This window comes from Phocoena phocoena, chromosome X (assembly GCF_963924675.1).
Source record: "Phocoena phocoena chromosome X, mPhoPho1.1, whole genome shotgun sequence".
NCBI classification, from domain to species: Eukaryota; Metazoa; Chordata; class Mammalia; order Artiodactyla; family Phocoenidae; genus Phocoena; species Phocoena phocoena.
In genome coordinates this window covers 72,031,662-72,055,920 of record NC_089240.1, presented here as the reverse complement: position 1 = coordinate 72,055,920, position 24,259 = coordinate 72,031,662, and the positions used below count along the sequence as shown (strand labels likewise).

Below are 24,259 nucleotides of genomic sequence, written 5' to 3'. Positions count from 1 at the left end.
GGGGTATTTAAGATGGATAAAGTTCCTGTCCTCAACAAGCTTACTTTTGTGTATTTTTAAACTTTATATCCTAGAAAAGTTCTAACAAGATTCTCATAAATTATTTTAAAACCAGTATTGATTTTAAATATTATATTACTGTATTATTCAAAGCCAATGCCTTTTATACATTAACTTGACAGATTAAATGTACTTTAACATACATATTTTGCTTGGCATAAAGTTCCCTGCATTACTATCCTTATGATAAAGGAACTGAGACTCAGAGAAGGTAAATGACTTACCTAACTTTCCACAGCATGTAGGTGATAGAGGCAGAACTGAATATAGGTTTTATTAACCCAGAAATTTTGGAACTGAGCCTCAGAGAAGGTAAATGACTTACCTAACTTTCCACAGCATGTAGCTGATAGAGGCAGAACTGAATATAGGTTTTATTAACCCAGAAATTTTTTTTATTATACCTATTTCCATTAATTTTAGTAGTCAAATCCAATAGATTCATAGTAGTTCAAATCCAATCTACTTTGTATTTCTCACCTGTTGACCTCCCTGAAGCATTTATACCTTCACTCACCTTCCTATTGCTTCTTAAAAACTTCTCTTCTCTTGACTGTATGACATTTTTCTCTTATGATTCTCATATGTCTGAAGATTTGAATTTCTGTCTTTGATCTTCATTTGCCTTTTCAGCAATTGCATGGTTTTAACTAGAACTTCTAAACCTATGATTCTGAAATCTAGAACAATAGCCATGAAATCCCCACTTAGTTCCAGACATGTGTTTTCAACTGTGTGCTGTAAAAGAGTTCTTTTGCTAGTTATTTGCAATAAGTTAATACATGTTTAAGGGATTACTATGCACTATATACTTTGCTAAGTGTTATGAGGAATAAAAACATGAATCTGACCTAGATTCTTACCAGGAGCACAGAAAACTCCATGTGTCTCCACTTTTACTGTTTTAGTTTTTGAGCCCATTTACCATATAGTAGATTCCTCAGGTTCAAGACCTCAGAGTCTTCTTTGAAAAGTGCTGTCCTTGATTTAGGATAATTTTCTAACTGGTCTCCTCACCCGTATTCTTTCCATTCCCCAATTAATCTTCCTGAAGTAGACCTAAGTTCAAATCACAGCCCCGTTTAAAAACATTCAAAGGTATCTCACTGCTTGCAGAACCAACTCCATCTGCCAAGTATGACCCCTACATATAACTTTACACTTTTCCAACCTTGGTGTCTTGACTTTGTTTCCATCACTTCAAATACCATTTTCTTTCACCTCCTTATATTTAAAGCCCACCTTTACCTTCTCTTAAATGCTACCTGATCCAAGTAACCTACCTAAGCACTGCCAATGGAACTCGGTTTTTCTTCTTCTGAATTCCATCCCATAAGTTATTTCTCTGTACTTTTTATTGGCCCTTGCCTCTTTCTCCCTTGTATTATAGGTATTTGTGTTCATATATCATCTAGACTAGGGATTAGCAAACTTTTCCTGTAAAGGGCAATATAGTAAATATTTTAGGCTTTGTTGGCCACATGGGGTCTTTGTCTTCTTTCTTTTTACTTATAGTCCTTTAGAAATATAGGGTCTTGGTCTTCCTTCTTTTTACTTACAATCCTTTAAAAATATAAATACCATTCTTAGCTTGAGAACATTACAAGTATAGGCTGCTGGCTACAGTTTGAACCCTGATCAATATTCAGTGCTCCTAGTAATAATCTAACTTTGCTTCATGCCTTATAATACTTAGCAAAGTATATTGTGCATAATAAGCTCTTAAACATGTTACATGAATGTAGACATGTGTTACATGTATTACCAAAGAGGCTTTTTTTACAAAAACAAACACAAAATAGTTTCTAGGGGAATTTTAAAATATATATCCATCTTTAGATTTGGTAATTCATCAGCTGGTCAAAACGAATCACTTATATGTTTGTTTTACCAAAGTATCCCAGGAACATTAAGTTAAAGCACCCTTTATCCAAACTTGAATACAAGAAGTGTATACTTTGGGTTCAAGAGTGTCTTGCCTTCTCAAAAACCAGTGTTTTAGTCCAGTTCTAACAGTTTTTACAATAGCAGACTACAAAAATGCTATCATATTTTGTTGGTTTTGAAATGGTCCTAAGCACATTAACTGGTAATAGGTTTAGCCAATCCCCTTCTCTACTGTTCCCTTGCATTACAAAAATAAATGAATGCAATTTTTGGTTTGTAACAAAATAACCCTCACTCTCCCTATACAAGTGAAAAGTCATATGAAAACCAAAAGAAAGGAGAGGAGTATAATACACAGTACATTTATTTTGGACTCCTGGTCTGATTCTTATTAGCCCTTCCTGGTTTCTTTCAGATCTTGGGTATGTCACCACCCATTATTATATTGGTGACAACCTCTAAGCACTTGGATAATCCTACATCAATTTAGTTGATTATATGGAGATACAGTGGTTCTTAAAGCCTCTACTCTGTTCTCAGTATTCAAAACATACTTTGTACTGAGAGCCTTAGCTTTGATTGTAATCACAAGTAGGAATTGTACACTTCAAGGGAACCCAAATTGAGTTCCAAGAAAAAAATCTTTAATACAGTTCTACGTACTTTATGGCTCAGTGGTGCTGAATTATGTTTATTTTGCATTTCTCTAATAATAACTTTGGCATAGAAAGTAACTTGCCAGTGAACCCAGTTTAGATGAGGTTGACCTCATGCCTGTCTACCTCAGAGGAAACTTATCTTGCCTTAGGAACAGAAAAAAAATCTTTCCCACTCTTCCAATTTCCCCAAAACACTGTTAGGCTTAGTAAAATGTAGTGGGAGATACAGTTTGCTCTGTTTGAGAAAATGGACTATTTTTATTACTATATCCTTATATCTCTCAGAACCTTTTTGGGATGTCATTCCACTTTCCTCCTAAAGTCTGCCACTACCTCAGATTTTATTGGAGAATGCATATTTGCTTAAGTTCAGATTCCTCTGAAAAGGTAACTTTCAAAGCAAAACACAGTCTTTACTGTCTTTATAGGAACCACTGTCGCCATTCCTAAGAGGAGGCCATTTCTTTCCAGGAAATAATGTTATTTATGAAAAAACCATAAGAAAAGTGGAGAAGCTAAATACAGATCAGGTAAGTGAAATTTGTTTTAAGGCTTATTTTATGTGTATACTTTTGAATTATGAATATTTTAATAGAGCTAAAATGACCTTCAATTGTCAAGTGCCAGGCAAGCTCGCTATATAATGATACCTCATTATATCTACAGCCCTTTGTATCATCCTTAACACTTTCATTTCCATTTCCTCATTTGAAGTATTGTCCGCATTTTACTGAAAGGGAAACTAAAATAAAGATATGTCCAGTCACGGGGAAAATTAAGAATCTGAACTTAATATAGATATCTCAATGTTTTGTATGTTTCTTTTAAATGAGGCTCACAAAAATCATAAAACATTGCAATTTTATCTTAATTCATTTAATATGAAGTGAATTTTTAAATGAACACTATCTATGAACAGATCTGTAAAATACTGTATACTGTAAAAGGTCTAGAAAGCTAAAGCTTGAAGTCAGTTTTTGAAATTCCATTAAGCTAAATTGAGAGACCAAGTACAGAGTACAAAACTGCAGCAGGGTGATGGTAATTCCATGGCATCTAGAGCTCCTCTCTCCCCCTGCGCTTCCGTCCTTTAAGCAGAGTTGTTACTGTAACCAGAAGAGGTTTCACATTGATCTCCTCAGTGGGTACAAGCATTCGCAGCCCAGACAAATCCTGGAATTTATCTCTTGAACTAGGACAGTGTATTAGCTTCTCAGGGCTGTGGTAACAAAGTATCACAATCTGGGTGGCTTGAAACAACAGAAATTTATCGTCTCACAGTTCTGGAGGTCAGGACTATGAAATTGCCATGTTTAAAGGGCGATGCCCCCTCTAGAGCCTCTATAGAAGGAACTCTTCCCTGCCTATCTCCTAGTTTCTGGTGGCCTCAAGTGTTCCTCAGGTTGTAGGTGCATAATTTTAATTCTCTATTGTCACATAGCACCCTCCCTCTGTGTCTTCACATGGTCTTCCCTCTGTGCATGTTTGTCTCTGTGTCAAATTTCCTCTTTTTATGAGGACACCAGTCATGTTTGATTAGGACCCATCCTATTGACCTCATTTTAACTTGATTACCTCTGTAAAGACCCTGTTTCCAAATAAGTTCACATTCCGAAGTACTGGGAGTTAGGACTTCAATGAATCTTTTTTTGGGAGGCACAATTCAACCCAAAACAGGCAGTTAAATATTATCAAATGAATTTTGATCACAAAATCATTTTTCTCATATACAACTGAAACATTAAAATATACTAAATTCTCTTTTTTTCATTTTTCTTGGCATGAGAACATGTCTTATTTTTATGAGCATTTATGGTCAGTTGTTACCCAATTCATAGGAACTAATACATCATTACTCATTTGATACCCAATAAAAATGAAAAAGAGTAAACTCTCAGGATCATAAATATCCAAATCTTTAAGATTCTAGTCTGCTTGGAAAACTGTATATAGTCTGAAGGGTTTAGTAGAGTACATATTAAATACATATTTTCCAAAAGAACTGCAGAATATTTCTAGACATTATGATACCAAACAGAAAAATTTCTCAAAATATTTTAGTTCTTCAGAAGGCATTTTCCTCAAGCTACCAGATTATAACATCTGTCCTTTATCTAACTGGACAGCCAAAACAATGCCTGACACACTTTAAATAGGAAGGAATATTTGAGACACATCATTTCATGCTGCTTCCAACTTCTTGTTTCAAAGGGAATAAACAGCTTTTCTAAATCTTGGCCCTAGAAGAAAATATTGAATATCCTATACATTATTATTGCTATGCATCTGGAAAAATTAAAGAAGAATTCCTTTAATAGAACATTGCTGCTACTTACTGTTAACTAGAATATTTACTTTTACATGTCCACTTTTCTTATTAATGACTTAAATGATTTGGGAGTTTTGGAACTGCCATGGGAGGCTTCCCAAGGTAAAAGGAAACATGCATACAACTGCTTTGACCTAGTTGAGTTTCCTCAGTGACAGAAATACAATGCGATGAGCTGGATAAAGCCAGAGTCTGGATGAACCTGTTTAATGTCATATGAGACTAATCCAAATAGGACTAGCTCTTAGGAGACGGGACCTGTCCAAAAAAAGAGGTATTTATAGTAGAAGGGTGGTAAAGTGGTGTCAGTTGCAAGATAATTATCCAATTCATATAAATTGTACTCTGTGTATATTTTTCTTGAGCAAAAAAGATAAGATATATGGTAAATCAGAAATGTTTGATCTTTTGTACATTAAAAACTCAGCTTGTGGTATGCTTCAAAAGTATGAGAAATGTATGAATATCTTGCTTTGGAACAATAATTTTAGTAGTCAGGTGTGAGGAATAGAAACTGAAAACCTGCTAAGACTTTAGTGGTACCAATGAGTGGTTCAGATGCCAAATAGGCTCAGGAAAACCACAAGACATCCCAGATGGAGAAACTGTCAGCATTCTATTCAACTGATGCGTTAATAAAGAAAGATGATTGAGAAATGGGTTTTGTTTTATTTATTGTCCTTTCAAAGTTTTTTCCTAATCTGCTTTTTAAGGGACACATTTTTTTTTTCAGGAGGAATTCTACTTCAGTAGTGTACAAGCTCCCCACTGGTGAAAGCGTTCTCTGACTATCACTCTGACTTTATCCTAATCTAGTGTATGAAGGTATTTTGTAACATAAAAGAACAGATGACACATTCACCCCCAAAATTTGTACAAAAGTTACTGATAGTACACAGTCAGGCTTCTAAATTGTAGAGCTCTTACTTAGTGCTAGCATATTTGTAAAGTAGGTCATATTTGAAAAGAGCCTAGAGAAAATAATTCTATGAACTGATTCTATGACCTTTATTATCTATATGTCTACCAAGGCAGTGTCTACTTGTAAAATGTGTTTCTTTATATATATTTTTTTTTCTTTCAAAAATTTTTTTGTATACATGAAAAGATATTTGTATACATGGTAAAAAATTTCAAAGCATAAAAAGTATAAAAAGGTACAAAAAGAGTGTGAAAAGAGAATTAAAATGTATATAGTGAAAAAACAGCTTCTTTATCTTGATCCTCTTGTCCCTCAGTTCTTCCTCCCAGAGACAGTTACTCTTAAAATGTTTTTTGCTCTATTAATGCATTTAAAAGCAGCTGTATATATTTGTAAATACACATGTATGTACATTAAACATATTATACAAAAGGAGCATATTATATTCATCCTTATACATCTTGCTTTCTTCATTTAATATAGCTTGAAAATTGTTCCATAAAAAACTTTTAAAATTTGAAGTGCCTTACTTTATTAATATAGGTCACCTTTCCAACAGTCAAAAGGAAATAGAGCATTGAATTTATACTTTCAAAGTTAATTGTATGTGCATGAATGTAGCATTATAATTCAAATAGAGTATGTTTTTCTTTGAAAACTGGCTTTCAGGTGCCTGCTTTCAAAGTAGGATAATAACAAAATAATATAGAAAATTCAAGCATACCTGAAATCCCCCAAACTATAACCAGATATCTATTTTTATTCTGTGCTCTACACTTACCAGAAAAAAGCCATGGTAAATAAGCAAGCAGATAGCAAAGATTTAGTTTGAAAAGAAGTTCCAAAATATTTTGAAGACAGTACAAATTCAGTTTAATGTTCTGACAGAACTCTGAGCAAGAAATCATGAGTTCCAGTCCCAATTTTGCCATTAATTATTTGTGTCATTATAAGTAAATCATCTTACTTCTCTGGACCTCATGGTTATTTTTTTTTTTTCACCTGCAGAATTAATGGGGTGGATGATGATTAAGTTGATGATGATGATGACAGTGATAATATATGATGATAATAATAATAAATGTTAATTATCCACCTACTTTGTACTAAGCACTTAACAAACATTAGTTAATTTACTCCTCATAGCAACCCAGTGAGGTACATACTATCTCCACTTTTACACATGAGGAAACTGAAGCTTATAAAGGTTGTATATACAGTTTCTCAAGATCACAGAGTAAGTGGTAGAATCAGAGTTAGAATCCATGTTTTCTGAATCTGAAGGCTTAGTCACTGTTTTCCAATCTTTTTAAATTTATGCTTGATTTTCACAAGCATAAGAACTTCACCTGCCCCCACTGTGTTTCTAATATGCTTCCTGACATTGAAAATCACTACATTATATTATTTTCTAATTTATATCCATCAACATCTTCAGTATTATTTTGTAATTAGATCCTGAAGTGCCTGTTGAATCATCAAAGAAATATTAATATTAATATTCATTATAGTTTTAGTGTTAAGTATAACTGTAATATTAATTTAATCAGAACATGCAATTCTCTAGCCAACTTAGGTAAGTATTTGGATGTTTACAGCCACCTGGTCAAATAAAAATAGAGTTCAATACAATTTTTCACAATGGAATAATTGGAAAAAATAATATATCACTTATTAAAACTATAAATCCTAGGGTTTGAATTATCTTGTGAAAGAACACATTAAATTTTTTAAAGTGGATTCAGTTGGCTTTTCTTTTATTAGTTATTTTTATTCTGAGTGACTGTTTTTGGCATGTGCATGTATTTTAGGAATGCTATCCTCAGGTTCAGTGCCATCATCACATTGTCTAACAGCCCCAGATCTTCCACTCTCTACACTATCAACAATCCCATTCTAGCCAGCAAATCCAAACCATCACAGGAAGTGATTCAATTTCTACAAACACTGGAATTGAACTGTATCATAGTGACTCAAACCATACACATGAGCAGGTAAGATTAATGAGCTGATTCCTTGTAAAACTGAAATAATCTCTTAAACACTGCTCACACCACTGTATAGGTACCCACATTATTTTTTCATCAAAATATTGAGGAGTTATACCATGAAGATTCATGTTTTATTATGGCATTTTTATATATTTATTTTTTAACATCTTTATTGGAGTATAATTGCTCTACAGTGTAGTGTTAGTTTCTGCTGTATACAAAGTGAATCAGCTATATGCATACATATATCCCCATATCCCTTCCCTCTCTCTTGCGTCTCCCTCCCACCAAAGCACTAAGCTGATCTCCCTGTGCCATGCAGCTGCTTCCCACTAGCTATTTATTTTACATTTGGTAGTGTATATATGTCAGTGCTACTCTCTCACTTCGTCCCAGCTTACCCTTCCCCCTCCCCGTGTCCTCAAGTCCATTCTCTACATATGTGTCTTTATTCCTGTCTTGCCCCTAGGTTCATCAGAGCCATTTTTTTTTAGATTCCATATATATGTGTTAGCATACGGTATTTGTTTTTCTCTTTCTGACTTACTTCACTCTGTACGACAAACTCTAGGCCCATCCACCTCACTACAAATAACTCAATTTTGTTTCTTTTTATGGCTAATATTCCATTATATATATGTGCCACATCCTCTTTATCCATTCATCTGTTGATAGACACTTAGGTTGCTTCCATATCCTGGCTATTGTGAATAGTGCTGCAATGAACTTGTGGTATATGTCTATTTTTGAATTATGGTTTTCTCAGGGTATATGTATTATGACATTTTTAAAACAAAATTTTCCATCTCTTCTCAGAAGACAAAATAATTCAGGTTTATTAATACATTAAATCTATGAGGGGAGTTAAGGACTGATCAATGAACACTTAATTTCTAGCTGATCCTCAGTTCTAAAATGGGTCCAACAGTTGTGCAACATTAAATATTTTCATGAAGTATGATATTTAAGTGAATAATGAATTGGAAGTGATATTGTCTAAGATGGTTGTAATGGTCACCATGTGACCATTATTTCTTATGTTTTCTTTGAAAATATGGCATATTAACTCAAGTCAGAATAGGCATACATTTTATTATTTGTTACATCAACAAAATAGAAACTAAAACTTACTTGCTAAGAAGAAGTATCTTGGGATGCAATCATCAGTGACTAATTTATGTTCTGAATACTTTAGAATCTTGTAAACCTCTGTTATACATGTGTTAAAGGAAAAAAAGATTGTCTTGTTTCTTGGAAAAACTAACAATTATAACTGGAACTGTGGGGAATAATCCACTCTTTGTATTTTTTCATATTTTTTTCTAATAAAGAATAGTTTGCTCAAATTGACCGCTCTCATAGGCAACTCCTACAGAAAGACAAAAGAAAAAGAATAAGAAAAAATAAAGAGGGAGCCTGCCCACATAAGAATATGATTGTTTTATATTAAATATGAATGAGATTATTTCTAAGGACTGAAACTCGAAATATACACTTTAGCCATATTGGTAAAAAAAGAACCACAAAAAATTTAATATCCATGTTTTCCCAATCTAAAAAAGCCTAAAATTATCATGTATGGAAATACTGGTCTTTAGAATTACTCTAAAACATGGTCCAGATGGTGTTGAATTTCTTAAATTAAATGGATTAGTAATAGCCATTAGAAAGACATTTTATTAGGTTAAATCATATGAAATTGTCATTTTTATAGGTCAAAGTTGGTCAAAGAGCAACAGTTTCATACGGTTCAGTCTAATGCTTAACTTCATTACGCTTCAGTTTCTTCATCATAAAATAAAGATTCATCATCCATTTCTTACCGGGTTATTGTAAGAATAAATTATGTCATGTATGTTAAGCACTTAACCATTGTTGAGTGCTGACGGTAAGTACTTAAATGGTAATTACTAATTTTTAGTAGTAATTATTATTTGTAAGCATTAAATCTTCATGCCAGGTACTATGAAAAATACAAACGTGGGTAAGACATTGTCACATTTCTCTTAGGTGCTTATTCTCTAATAAGGGAAAGTCGCAAACACATAAAACATTATACAAAGCAAAGTGTTGTCTGTTATAAAAGAGGATCATGCAGTGTGCTTGGGAACAGAAGAGAGAAGAAATTAATTTCAGCTGGGAGATCTAGGAAAGCTTTGTTGAGGAGGAAGCGATTGTCCTGGGTTTTGAAGAGTGAGCAGAATTTCCAAACGTGGTATTGTGGTGTGTGGCATGGACATCCTAAGAACAGGGAATCTCATGAAAAAAGTCATATATTTGGGAAAGTACACTTTGGGTTTCAGGAATCGTGGTTTGTTTTGTATGGCAAGGAAGACATGAGATGAAGAGTACTAGAGTGTAGGGTTAAAATGATACCTTAAGGCCAGATCATGAGGTCCTTCCCACTGCAGGATCTTAGCTCCCCAACCAGGGATTGAACCCAGGACCTCATCAGTGAAAGCACAGAGTCCTGACCACTGGACCACCAGGGAATTCCCGAATGTTAAGTTTAAAATTTTGAACTTTATTTGGCAGACAATGGAGAAAGATTGAAGGTTATTGAGTAGGAAAATATTGATAGGCATGATTTAGGAGGTTAATTCTAGAAGCTTTGCACAAGATAGATTGAAATATTGATTAGTTTTCTTCTCACAATGATCAGATGAAGAAGGTATCATTGTTGCCGTTATTGTTCAAGAGAAGGAAACTGAGGTTCAAAGAAGTTAAGTTACTTGTGAAGGCTTGCATAGCTCTAGCATGTGGTAGAGCCAGGATTCATATATAGGTAGCCTGACTCCAGAGCTTATTGAGAGTTCCCTCTGGAAGTTGAGTGAGTAATGTGGAGAGTCCTTGGTCAATAATGTAAACATGAATAGGACAGTGGATTAATAGTCTGCCACTGGGGAGATATTCATGCTATAACAGAAAGTGGACTAGCTTCAGGGTAGGAAGACCTGGGTTCCAGTTCCAGCTATGTCCCTTCTAAGCTTTGTATTCTTAATAAATACTAAATCTCTCAGAAATATCCTCATCCATAAATTTTGGTAGTGATGTCTACCTCACAGGGTTGATGTAAAGACTAAATGAAAATATATGTTTGACATGCTTTATAAACTATAAAGCCTACAACATGAAAAAATACCACAGAGAAGAACTTGCAGAGAGATTATTAAAAGCTAAATATTCCAGTAGTCAAAGTGTAAAACTTAAACTAGGATAATGACAGTAGGAATGGAGTGAGGGACAATTATCAGAGATGGGAAAAATATCATAGGATTAAGAATCTTGTACAGTGACAATGGTAATGCTATGATATCCTTTCATTAGCTTAGTGCAACTAATAATATATTTGACCAGACCAGATATTGTCTGTTTAGAAAATAGGCAGAGGTTGGTAACTAATATATTACTTTCTATTTTATTATTCATCTTTTTTTTTTTTTATTCATCTTTTAGTTTGAGATTCCGACTTAGCTTTGTTAAAGGCTGGAGGCTTTTTGTATACTTTTCTTCTGGTTTTTCAGTATTTTATGTGGATAAAGTTGAAGTGCTTCTGAAAATGGAATAGTGCCCTGGGAAGCTTAGAGCTGGTAATTTCCACCTATGTGGATTACACAGGATTGGATCCATTTCTGGTCAGAGTAGGGATGGGATAACCCGATTGTGCAGATCCCATGGACAAAGTAGGGCAGAGAATGGGTTGTCTCACCTAGGCTCCTTGGTGCTTACATGTGTCTTCCACATGAGTGGAAGAGTCTCTGAAGAGTAATGGAGCAGATGTCAGTTAGGCTTCTTTAAAACTAAAGGATGACCCATTTTTAGTTTGTGTTTAGAGTTAAATTGCAATTCAGAGGTAGTATAATAAGATAGAAAGAACACAGACTTTCAATTCAATTATCTGGGTTTATAAAATCTGATTCTACTGAGTTGCATGATCCTAGGTAATTGACTTTAACTGGACTGAGGTAATTGACTTAACTGGACTGCACCTCAATTTCCCCATCTATAAAAGAGGGGGAGAATCACACTTAATGTGCAGTGTATATAAAATGGATTAAATGAGGTAAAATATGTAAAGTATCCAGCTTAGTGCCAAGCACATACTAGGTACACAAATGAATGTTTGATTCTCTGCCTTTTCCTCCCCCAACCCCAGTCCCCAAGTCTTTCAAAGCATCAAAATAAAAAATTGGTTTCCATTGTAATGATATTCTTTTTAAGATTTATTTATTATTTATTTCCTTATTTTATTTATTTTTGGCTGCATCTGGTCTTAATTGAGGTATGTGGGATCGTTCGTTGCAGCACGAGGGCTTCTCTCTAGTTGTGGTGTGTGGGTTTTCTCTTCTCTAGTTGCGGCACACGGGCTCCAGGGTGCGTGGGTACTGTAGTTTGTGGCACGCAGGCTCTCTGGTTGAAGCGCGAGAGCTCAGTTGTTGTGGCACACGGGCTTTAGTTGCTCCGCATGTGGGATCTTAGTTCCCTGACCAGGGATTGAACCCGCGTCCCCTGCATTGTAAGGCGGATTTTTTTACCACAGCACCACCAGGGAAGTCCCTGTAATGATATTTTTAAATGAAACTAAATCACCTTTAAAGTGCTTTCCAAGAAGCAAAAGGCATTAAAATATTTTTGAAAATTAGATGTCCAAAAACCTGGCTTCAAAATATTTTTAATAAAACTAATTTATGTATGTTTTCCATGGTTCTCCTTAGAAAGACCATTATTTTGGTTTCAAATTCGAAACAGCACCAATCACATTTCTTTCCCCGAGGACATTAAGAATAACATGCTGTGATCATTTTCCTGCCATTAGCAAGGAACAGATAATTTCACATATGTTAGTGACAGGGAAAAGCTCAGCTGAACTTGTTTTACAAGTTGTTATACAGGTGGTGTTTATAAGAAAGACTCAAATAATTATATATATTGCATGTACAACTCTTTTGCACTTGGCTTGAGGCTTCCAAGAAAACTTTGAGTCATGGGAAGATGTCAAGGGAAGAGTCTTGCTCACTTGGATAGTGCTATTGCCAATGGAAAATTCTCCAACTTATGATCCTTTCTTCTGTCATTTGAAAATTTAATTTTTGTCAACATCAAGACAGCACAGATCTTAGTGTCAGGTGCTTTTTCTGACAAATATCCAGGAAGCTTGTTACAATGTTTATTTAACATAAGTCGTTCACTAATTATGGAAACTCTGGGCTGCTTAGCTTAATAAACTCAGCATTTCTGCCTGTTCCCTCATTCAGTCACATGTGACTCCAGTCCTTCTCCATCTTTTTTTTTTTTTTCCCTTCGGTAGGCGGGCCTCTCACTGTTGTGGCCTCTCCCATTGCACAGCACAGGCTCCGGACGCGCAGGCTCAGCGGCCATGGCTCACGGGCCCAGCCGCTCAGCGGCATGTGGGATCCTCCCGGACTGGGGCACGAACCCGTGTCCCCTGCATCGGCAGGTGGACTCTCAACCACTGCACCACCAGTGAAGCCCTCTTCTCCATCTTTATTGCCTTCTCCATCCCCATTATTGAAAATGAGTGTCTTTTGTGCAAAACTCTATTCCCTGCTATCCTTTCCCCAAATTTAATTGACATCTGTTTTGGACCCATTTTTTCTCCAACACCACCCTTATCTGTCTCCTGCTACCTCCTGCTCTTGTGCCCTTTTGAACTCTTGTTCTGTGGCAAACAAGAATTGTTATTTATTTACTCTTTTAAAAAGTTTTTATCTTTTTAATCAAAATAATGCATATAGATAGCATAAAAGGTCAAATATTATTAAATGGCATAAAACAAACAGCAAGTTCCTGTCCCAACCCTTTCCATGCACGCCTGATGCCCAGAGGAAACCATTTTCTGTTTTGTTTTGTTTTGTTTTATCACAAATAAGATCTTTTATTTGTCACCATTAAAGTCTGATTTTTAAACAGATTCTTGGACTGGTGGCTCACATCCATTAGCTCTTTCAACTTTAGCACCTGTCTCATCCCCAGCAGCTTCTCCAGAACTACTACCTTCACCATGTAGCTCCATGAGTTTTCCCAATTCAAACTTGGGCTCTTCAGCATTTTTACTTTTCTAACAAAGACATCATGGAGTGGATAAATAGATGGGCGGGGCTTTTCTATGTCTTTTCCAGTGCTGTCTGGAATCAACTGATTGACCACCCCTTTCAAGTCATTTGTCTGCACCTCTTGGGTCATGATTTCCATCATCTTCTTGAAGATCTGGCGGACCTGCTGGTGCTGGGCATAAGAGGTCTTCTGAATCTGATTGTTGCATTTTTTAGTAAAACCCACACAGAATAGATGAAGCAAATAACCATCGGTAGTCTTGACATCAACGTGAGCTTCAGGCATGGTCTGCCATTTTTTTACCATGGAGCACATTTTGTCATGGGTAAGATCCATGCCATGGAAATTAGGCAGTTTTTGCCCTGAACATCCTCAGTAATAAGCTTGAATTTTCTAAATGCAACTTCATCATTCTGCAGATCAACAAGGCTCACTTCAAAAACATGACCCTTGAGGCCATCAGATGCGATTTGGGTTCCTTGAGTTCTTGTGATAGTGTTTTCCCAATATTTCTTATATTGAACATAGCTGGTGCTTTCACATCATACCAATCTTTCTTAGAAAATGGGTCAACGACTTTCTTCTTGGCTCCCTTTTTACCCCCTTTTGTAAGGCGCTTGTTCTTGCCGACTGCCATGGTGCTGCTCAGAGAGCCAAAAGGGCGGAAGTTAGAGGCAACAATTTTCAACTCAGCTTTTTTTCTTCTTGTCTTTACTTCCATATAGCAAAATAATATGGGTATACTTATGCTGCTATTTTTTTGATTTATCAACGTTGTATATTATCTGTTGGTAATTCTGGTACATAAGGATTTAGTTCTATTAATCACCCACCTACCTGTTTACATCCCTTTCATCATCTCAGTATAGTTAAATCCCCATATTTTGGGCTAAATCATTATTCAGTGTTTATATTATTATTGCTATGAAAGTATTATTTACTGATGAACCAATTTGTGTACTATTTTGCTGCTTTTATTAGTACAACCATTATTTGCTGGTGTTAATAATTCCCTAAATGTTTTCATTTGTTTGGTTTTCTATGTATCTATTGCTAATTATTTTCTCAGTACAATTTTTTTTTTTCGGTACGTGGGCCTCTCACTGTTGTGGCCCCTCCTGTTGCACAGCACAGGCTCCAGATGCACAGGCTCAGCGGCCATGGCTCACGGACCCAGCCGCTCCACAGCATGTGGGATCTTCCTGGACCGGGGCACGAGCCTGCGTCCCCTGCATCGGCAGGCAGACTCTCAACCACTGCGCCACCAGGGAAGCCCTCTCAGTACAATTTTATACAGTCAAGTGTTCTGGTTTTTGTTGATCAACCATTTCCTCCCTTTAAAACCCTGCAATCCATATACACCTCTCCTCTTGGCTCATATTATCACTACTACTGACCTTCTAGTCACTCTCATCATCCTTCAACAGTTTCACTGGCAGGCTTACAATCTTCTCCCCACTTTCCCCTGACCCCTGCCCTGGAATCATCTATGAGAACTTCTCCACTCAAATGATAGATCTTTCTCATGCTCTGTCCTCATGGTTCTTCATCACCCTTAATTTCTTCATTTCTACTACATCTTCAGCTCTCATAGACTTTGGCCACTCCTTGAACCTCCACATCACTTGAAACTGTTTCATCTGGAATTCTGAATCTCTTTTTCTCTTATCATCACTTTCTTACTTCATCTCCTACTCCCTAATTCCCATTGAGCCTTGCCCTCAACAAGCTCTCTAGCCCTCAGTTCCAAACCAGGCTGGTGTCCCCTGTCAGCTGATTCAACAATGCTCTTGCTAGAAACCCTTAAAACTGTTGCCTTCTCTGATTAGTCCTCATTTTGCTAATCTCTTACTTCGGATAGACTGCGATCCACTTTCTCTGCACCTAGATTTTGACTTCGTGTGCTAGAGAAAGTTCGCAAACTAGGCCAATTTAGTCTAGTACAGATTATCTCTGTCTTGCTGGATTCCTTCTGTTGCTAGACAGTCCTTTTAGTTAATTCTGATTGACTTGCCACCCCGGTCCTCAGTATATAGTCTTTATTTTTCCCTCTTCACACTCCAGGTCCCATTGCTGTTCTCTTATTTTCTGCAGGTAGCCTTGCCTTCTACCAAGAATGGGCAGTGGAACTCAGATTTTAATGTGTACCAGAATCAGTTGGCTGACCTGCTTAAATATAGATTGCTGGGACTTGATAGTTTGCATTCCCAAGTTCACTCGTTATCCTAATGTTACTTGGTCCAGGGATCACAATTTGAGTTCACTATGTGAACTCCTTCAACACCCTACTTCATTGAAAAATTTCTCTGTACTTTCAGTGAACTTTTGATTCTTCTGGTCTTTGAGAATTAATAATCTAACCTTGTCTTCAAGGTGACTCCATTAGCAACCCTGCCAATCTACTGACTTATGATCTCAATCATTTTTGTTCCCTTCACTTGCAAAATCCCTGAAGGAGGAAGGCATACTCACTGCTGCCATTTCCTCATTACCCACAGATTCCCTAACACCTTGAAAACCAGATTCTAGTTTCAACATTCTTCTGAAACTGCTTTTATTGACCTCTAAGTTGCAAATTCCACTTCCTTTTTTGCTTCATTTTCATCTTATTCCAGTTCGAATAAGATGGAATAGTTGATAATGTTGATCCATTGTATTCTTGATATTCTTTCTTTCCATTATACTGTACTGCTGCTTCTAATTCTTCTCAGGCTCCTCTTCCTTCTTTCATCAGATCTTCCCCAAAGACACATCCCCTTGGCCTTCTCCTTTCTCTACCCCTTCTGCCTTGACTATATGGTGTAAAAGCTTGACTTCTATGACCTTTACATATCACCTTTACATGGACAACTCCCCAAACTTCCCTCCGAAGCTCTAATCTATAATTTCTTTTTGTGTGTGTGGGACATGGGCCTCTCACCACTGTGGCCCCTCCTGCCGAGGAGCACAGGCTCCGGATGCGCAGGCCCAGCGGCCATGGCTCACGAGCCCAGCCGCTCCGCGGCTTGCAGGATCCTCCCAGACCAGAGCACGAACCCGTGTCCCCTGCATTAGCAGGAGGACTCCCAACCACTGTGCCACCAGGGAAGCCCTAATCCATAATTTTTTTCTTTTTTTTAACATCTTTATTGGGGTATAATTGCTTTACAATGGTGTGTTAGTTTCTGATCTATAACAAAGTGAATCAGCCACACATATACATGTGCTCCCATGTGTCTTCCCTCTTGCGTCTCCCTCCCTCCCACTCTCCCCCTCCCACCCCTCCAGGCTGTCCCAAAGCCCCGAGCTAATATCCCTGTGCCTTGCGGCTGCTTCCCCCTAGCTATCTACCTTACTACGTTTGTTAGTGTGTATATGTCCATGACTCTCTCTCGCCCTGTCAAAACTCACCCTTCCCCCTCCCCATATCCTCAAGTCCATTCTCCAGTAGGTCTGCGCCTCTATTCCTGTCTTATCCCTAGGTTCTTCATGACATTTTTTTCCCCCTTAAATTCCATATATATGTGTTAGCATACGGTATTTGTCTTTGTCTTTCTGACTTACTTCACTCTGTATGACAGACTCTAGGTCTATCCATCTCATTACAAATATCTCAATTTCATTTCTTTTTAAGGCTGAGTAATATTCCATTGTGTATATGTGCCACATCTTCTTTATCCATTCGTCCGATGATGGGCACTTAGGTTCTTTCCATCTCCAGGCTATTGTAAATAGAGCTGCAATGAACATTTTGGTACATGACTCTTTTTGAATTTTGGTTTTCTCAGGGTATATGCCCAGTAGTGGGATTGCTGGGTCATATGGTAATTCTATTTGTAGTTTTTTAAGGAACCTCCATACTGTTCTCCATAGTGGCTGAACCAATTCACATTCCCACCAGCAGTGCAAGAGTGTCCCCTTTTCTCCACACCCTCTCCAGCATTTATTGTTTCTAGATTTTTTGACGATGGCCATTCTGACTGGTGTGAGATGATATCTCACTGTAGTTTTGATTTGCATTTCTCTAATGATTAATGATGTTGAGCATTCTTTCATGTGTTTGTTGGCATTCTGTATATCTTCTTTGGAGAAATGTCTGTTTAGGTCTTCTGCCCATTTTTGGATGGGGTTGTTTGTTTTTTTGTTATTGAGCTGCATGAGCTGCTTGTAAATTTTGGAGATTAATCCTTTGTCAGTTGCTTCATTTGCAAATGTTTTCTCCCATTCTGAGGGTTGTCTTTTGGTCTTGATTATGGTTTCCTTTGCTGTGCAAAAGCTTTGAAGTTTCATTAGGTCCCATTTGTTTATTTTTGTTTTTATTTCCATTACTCTAGGAGGTGGGTCAGAAAGGATCTTGCTGTGATTTATGTCATACAGTGTTCTTCCTATGTTTTCCTCTAAGAGTTTGATAGTTTCTGGCCTTACATTTAGGTCTTTAATCCATTTTGAGCTTATTTTTGTGTATGGTGTTAGGGAGTGATCTAATCTCATACTTTTACATGTACCTGTCCAGTTTTCCCAGAACCATTTATTGAAGAGGCTGTCCTTTCTCCACTGTACATTCCTGCCTCCTTTATCAAAGATAAGGTGTCCATATGTGCGTGGGTTTATCTCTGGGCTTTCTATCCTGTTCCACTGATCTATCTTTCTGTTTTTGTGCCAGTACCATACTGTCTTGATTACTGTTGCTTTGTAGTATAGTCTGAAGTCAGGGAGCCTGATTCGTCCAGCTCCTTTTTTCGTTCTCAAGATTGCTTTGGCTATTCGGGGTCTTTTGTGTTTCCATACAAATTGCGAACTTTTTTGTTCTAGTTCTGTGAAAAATGCCAGTGGTAGTTTGATAGGGATTGCATTGAATCTGTAGATTGCTTTGGGTAGTAGAGTCATTTTCACAATGTTGATTCTTCCCATCCAAGAACATGGTATATCTCTCCATCTATTTGTATCATCTTGAATTTCTTTCATCAGTGTCTTATAATTTTCTGCATACAGGTCTTTCGTCTCCTTAGGTAGGTTTATTCCTAGATATTTTGTTCTTTTTGTTGCAATGGTAAATGGGAGTGTTTTCTTGATTTCACTTTCAGATTTTTCATCATTAGTATATAGGAATGCCAGAGATTTCTGTGCATTAATTTTGTATCCTGCTACTTTACCAAATTCATTGATTAGCTCTAGTAGTTTTCTGGTAGCATGTATAGGATTCTCTATGTATAGTATCATGTCATCTGCAAACAGTGACAGCTTTACTTCTTCTTTTCCGATTTGGATTCCTTTTATTTCCTTTTCTTCTCTGATTGCTGTGGCTAAAACTTCCAAAACTATGTTGAATAAGAGTGGTGAGAGTGGGCAACCTTGTCTTGTTCCTGATCTTAGTGGAAATGCTTTCAGTTTTTCACCATTGAGGATGATGTTTGCTGTGGGCTTGTCATATATGGCCTTTATTATGTTGAGGAAAGTTCCCTCTATGCCCACTTTCTGGAGGGTTTTTATCATAAATGGGTGTTGAATTTTGTCAAAAGCTTTCTCTGCATCTATTGAGATGATCATATGGTTTTTCTCCTTCAATTTGTTAATATGGTTTATCACATTGATAGATTTGCGTATATTGAAGAATCCTTGCATTCCTGGAATAAACCCCACTGGATCATGGTGTATGATCCTTTTAATGTGCTGTTGGATTCTGTTTGCTAGTATTTTGTTGAGGATTTTTGCATCTATGTTCATCAGTGATATTGGCCTGTAGTTTTCTTTCTTTGTGACATCCTTGTCTGGTTTTGGTATCAAGGTGATGGTGGCCTCGTAGAAGGAATTTGGGAGTGTTCCTCCCTCTGCTATATTTTGGAAGAGTGTTAGCTCTTCTCTAAACGTTTGATAGAATTCACCTGTGAAGCCATCTGGTCCTGGGCTTTTGTTTGTTGGAAGATTTTTAATCACAGTTTCAATTTCAGTGCTTGTGATTGGTCTGTTCATATTTTCTATTTCTTCCTGATTCAGTCTTGGCAGGTTGTGCATTTCTAAGAATTTGCCCATTTCTTCCAGATTGTCCATTTTATTGGCATAAAATTGCTTGTAGTAATCTCTCATGATTTTTTTTATTTCTGCAGTGTCAGTTGTTATTTCTCCTTTCTCATTTCTAATTCTATTGATTTGAGTCTTCTCCCTTTTTTTCTTGATGAGTCTGGCTAGTGGTTTATCTATTTTGTTTATCTTCTCAAAGAACCAGCTTTTAGTTTTATTGATCTTTGTTATCGTTTCCTTCATTTCTTTTTCATTTATTTCTGATCTGATTTTTATGATTTCTTTCCTTCTGCTAGCTTTGGGGCTTTTTTGTTCTTCTTTCTCTAATTGCTTGAGGTGCAAGGTTAGGTTGTTTATTCGAGATGTTTCCTGCTTCTTAAGGTGGGCTTGTATTGCTATAAACTTCCCCCTTAGAACTGCTTTTGCTGAATCCCATAGGTTTTGGGTCGTTGTGTCTCCATTGTCATTTGTTTCTAGGTATTTTTTTATTTCCTCTTTGATTTCTTCAGTGATCACTTCATTATTAAGTAGTGTATTGTTTAGCCTCCATGTGTTTGTATATTTTACAGATCTTTTCCTGTAATTGATATCTAGTCTCATGGCGTTGTGGTCAGAAAAGATACTTGATACAATTTCAATTTTCTTAAATTTACCAAGGCTTGATTTGTGACCCAAGATATGATCTATCCTGGAGAATGTTCCATGAGCACTTGAGAAAAATGTGTATTCTGTTGTTTTTGGATGGAGTGTCCTATAAATATCAATTAAGTCCATCTTGTTTAATGTATCATTTAAAGCTTGTGTTTCCTTATTTATTTTCATTTTGGATGATCTGTCCATGGGTGAAAGTGGGGTGTTAAAGTCCCCTACTATGAATGTGTTACTGTCAATTTCCCCTTTTATGGCTGTTAGTATTTGCCTTACGTATTGAGGTGCTCCTATGTTGGGTGCATAAATATTTACAATTGTTATATCTTCTTCTTGGATTGATCCCTTGATCATTATGTAGTGTCCTTCTTTATCCCTTTTAATAGTCCTTATTTTAAAGTCTATTTTGTCTGATATGAGAATTGCTACTCCAGCTTTCTTTTGGTTTCCATTTGCATGGAATATCTTTTTCCATCCCCTTACTTTCAGTCTGTATGTGTCTCTAGGTCTGAGGTGGGTCTCTTGTAGACAGCATATATAAGGGTCTTGTTTTTGTATCCATTCAGCCAATCTGTGTCTTTTGGTGGGAGCATTTAGTCCATTTACATTTAAGGTAATTATCGATATGTATGTTCCTATTTCTATTTTGTATATTGTTTTGGGTTCGTTATTATAGGTCGTTTCCTTCTTTTGCATTTCTTATCTAGAGAAATTCCTTTAGCATTTGTTGTAAAGCTGGTTTGGTGGTGCTGAACTCTCTCAGCTTTTGCTTGTCTGTAAAGGTTTTAATTTCTCCATCAAATCTGAATGAGATCCTTGCTGGGTAGAGTAGTCTTGGTTGCAGGTTTTTCTCCTTCATCACTTTCAGTATGTCCTGCCACTCCCTTCTGGCTTGTAGGGTTTCTGCTGAGAGATCAGCTGTTAACCTTATGGGGATTCCCTTGTGTGTTATTTGTTGTTTTTCCATTGCTGCTTTTAATATGCTTTCTTTGTATTTAATTTTTGACAGTTTGATTAATATGTGTCTTGGCGTATTTCTCCTTGTATTTATCCTGTATGGGACTCTCTGTGCTTCCTGGACTTGATTAACTATTTCCTTTCCCATATTAGGGAAGTTTTCAACTATAATCTCTTCAAATATTTTCTCAGTCCCTTTCTTTTTCTCTTCTTCTTCTGGAACCCCTATAATTCGAATGTTGGTGCGTTTAATGTTGTCCCAGAGCTCTCTGAGACTGTCCTCAGTTCTTTTCATTCTTTTTTCTTTATTCTGCTCTGCAGTAGTTATTTCCACTACTTTATCTTCCAGGTCACTTATCCGTTCTTCTGCCTCAGTTATTCTGCTATTGATCCTATCTAGAGTACTTTTAATTTCATTTATTGCATTGTTCATCGTTGCTTGTTTCATCTTTAGTTCTTGTAGGTCCTTGTTAACTGTTTCTTGCATTTTGTCCATTCTACTTCCAAGATTTCGGATCATCCTTACTATCATTATTCTGAATTCTTTTTCAGGTAGATTGCCTATTTCCTCTTCATTTGTTAGGTCTGGTGGGTTTTTATCTTGCTCCTTCATCTGCTGTGTGTTTTTCTGTCTTCTCATTTTGCTTATCTTACTGTGTTTGGGGTCTCCTTTTTGCAGGCTGCACGTTCGTAGTTCCCGCTGTTTTTGATGTCTGTCTCCAGTGGCTAAGGTTGTTTCAGCGGGTTGTGTAGGCTTCCTGGTGGAGGGGACTAGTGCCTGTGTTGTGCTGGATGAGGCTGGATCTTGTCTCTCTAGTGGGCAGGTTCACGTCTGGTGGTGTGTTTTGGGGTGTCTGTGGCCTTGTTATGATTTTAGGCAGTCTCTCTGCTAATGGGTGGGGTTGTGTTCCTGTTTTGCTAGTTGTTTGGCATAGGTTGTGCAGCACTGTGGCTTGCTGGTCGTTGAGTGAAGCTGGGTGCTGGTGTTAAGATGGAGGTCTCTGGGAGATTTCCACCGTTTAATATTATGTGGAGCTGGGAGGTCTCTTGTTGATTAGTGTCCTGAAGTTGGCTCTCCTACCTCAGAGGCAGAGCCCTGACTCCTGGGCTGGAGCACCAAGAGCCTTTCATTCACACGGCTCAGAATAAAAGGGAGGAAAAGTAGAGAGAATTATTAGAAGTATGAGGAAAGAAAGAAGGAAAGGAGGAAAGGAAGGAAGGAAGAAAGAAGCAAAGAAGGAAAGAAAGGAGGGAGGGAGGGAGGAAGGAAGGAAGGAAGGAGGGAAAGAAGGAGAAAATGTAGAGAGAATTAGTAGAAGTATGAGGAAAGAAAGAGGGAAAGGAGGAAAGGAAGGAAGGAAGAAAGAAGCAAAGAAGGAAAGAAAGGAGGGAGGGAGGGAGGGAGGGAGGAAGGAAGGAAAGAAGGAGGGAAAGAAGGAGAAAATGTAGAGAGAATTAGTAGAAGTTTGATGAAAGAGAGAAGGAAAGGAGGAAAGGAAGGAAGGAAGAAAGAAGCAAAGAAGGAAAGAAAGGAGGGAGGGAGGGAGGAAGGAAGGAAGGTAGGAGGGAAAGAAGGAGAAAATGTAGAGAGAATTAGTAGAAGTTTGAGGAAAGAAAGAAGGAAAGGAGGAAAGGAGGAAAGGAAGGAAGGAAGAAAGAAGCAAAGAAGGAAAGAAAGGAGGGAGGGAGGGAGGGAGGAAGGGAGGAAGGAAGGAGGGAAAGAAGGAAAAAAGACAGAAAGAAAGAAGATACAGTAAAAATAAAATAAAGTATAATATAGTTATTGTACTAAAAAATATTTAGAAAGAAAGAAAAGAAAAAAACAAAAGAACAGATAGAACCCTAGGACAAATGTTGGAAACAAAGCTATACAGAGAAAATCTTACACAGAAGCATACACATACGTGTTCACAAAGAGAGGCAAAGGGGGAAAAATCATAAATCCTGCTCCCAGAGACCACCTCCTCAACCTGGGGTGATTCGCTGTCTAAAGGAGGGAAGGAAGGAAGGAAAGAAAGAAAGAACGAAGGTAAAGTACAATAAAGTTATTACAATTAAAATTAATTATTAAGAAAAAAAAATTTTTTTTTTAAAAAAACCATGGACGGATAGAGCCCTAGGACAAATGTTGGAAGCAAAGCTATACAGAGAAAATCTTACACAGAAGCATACACATACACGTTCACAAAGAGAGGCAAAGGGGGAAAAATCATAAATCCTGCTCCCAGAGACCACCTCCTCAACCTGGGGTGATTCGCTGTCTAAAGGAGGGAAGGAAGGAAGGAAAGAAAGAAAGAAAGAACGAAGGTAAAGTACAATAAAGTTATTACAATTAAAATTAATTATTAAGAAAAAAAAATGTTTTTAAAAAAAACCATGGACGGATAGAGCCCTAGGACAACTGTTGGGAGCAAAGCTATATAGAGAAAATCTTACACAGAAGCATACACATACACGTTCACAAAGAGAGGCAAAGGGGGAAAAATCATAAATCCTGCTCCCAGAGACCACCCCCTCAACCTGGGGTGATTCGCTGTCTAAAGGAGGGAAGGAGGGAAGGAAAGAAAGAAAGAAAGAACGAAGGTAAAGTTCAATAAAGTTATTACAATTAAAATTAATTATTAAAAAAAAAAATTTTTTTTTTTTTAAAAAAAAAACCATGGACGGATAGAGCCCTAGGACAAATGGTGGAAGCAAGAGTATACAGACAAGATCTCACACAGAAGCATACATG

General features: G+C 37.0%; 1 protein-coding gene and 1 pseudogene across 1 annotated transcript in view; one reads left to right on the top strand and one right to left on the bottom strand.

Moving 5' to 3' along the window:
• The window catches only part of POF1B (POF1B actin binding protein), a 115,444-nt gene that overhangs the window by 35,475 nt on the left and 55,710 nt on the right, over positions 1-24,259 (top strand). The window contains 2 exon segments of the mRNA XM_065900207.1: positions 3,035-3,136; positions 7,669-7,851. Of these exon segments, the coding sequence (XP_065756279.1) occupies positions 3,035-3,136; positions 7,669-7,851 (285 nt within the window).
• LOC136142592 (small ribosomal subunit protein eS1-like) lies at positions 13,772-14,560 on the bottom strand (annotated as a pseudogene).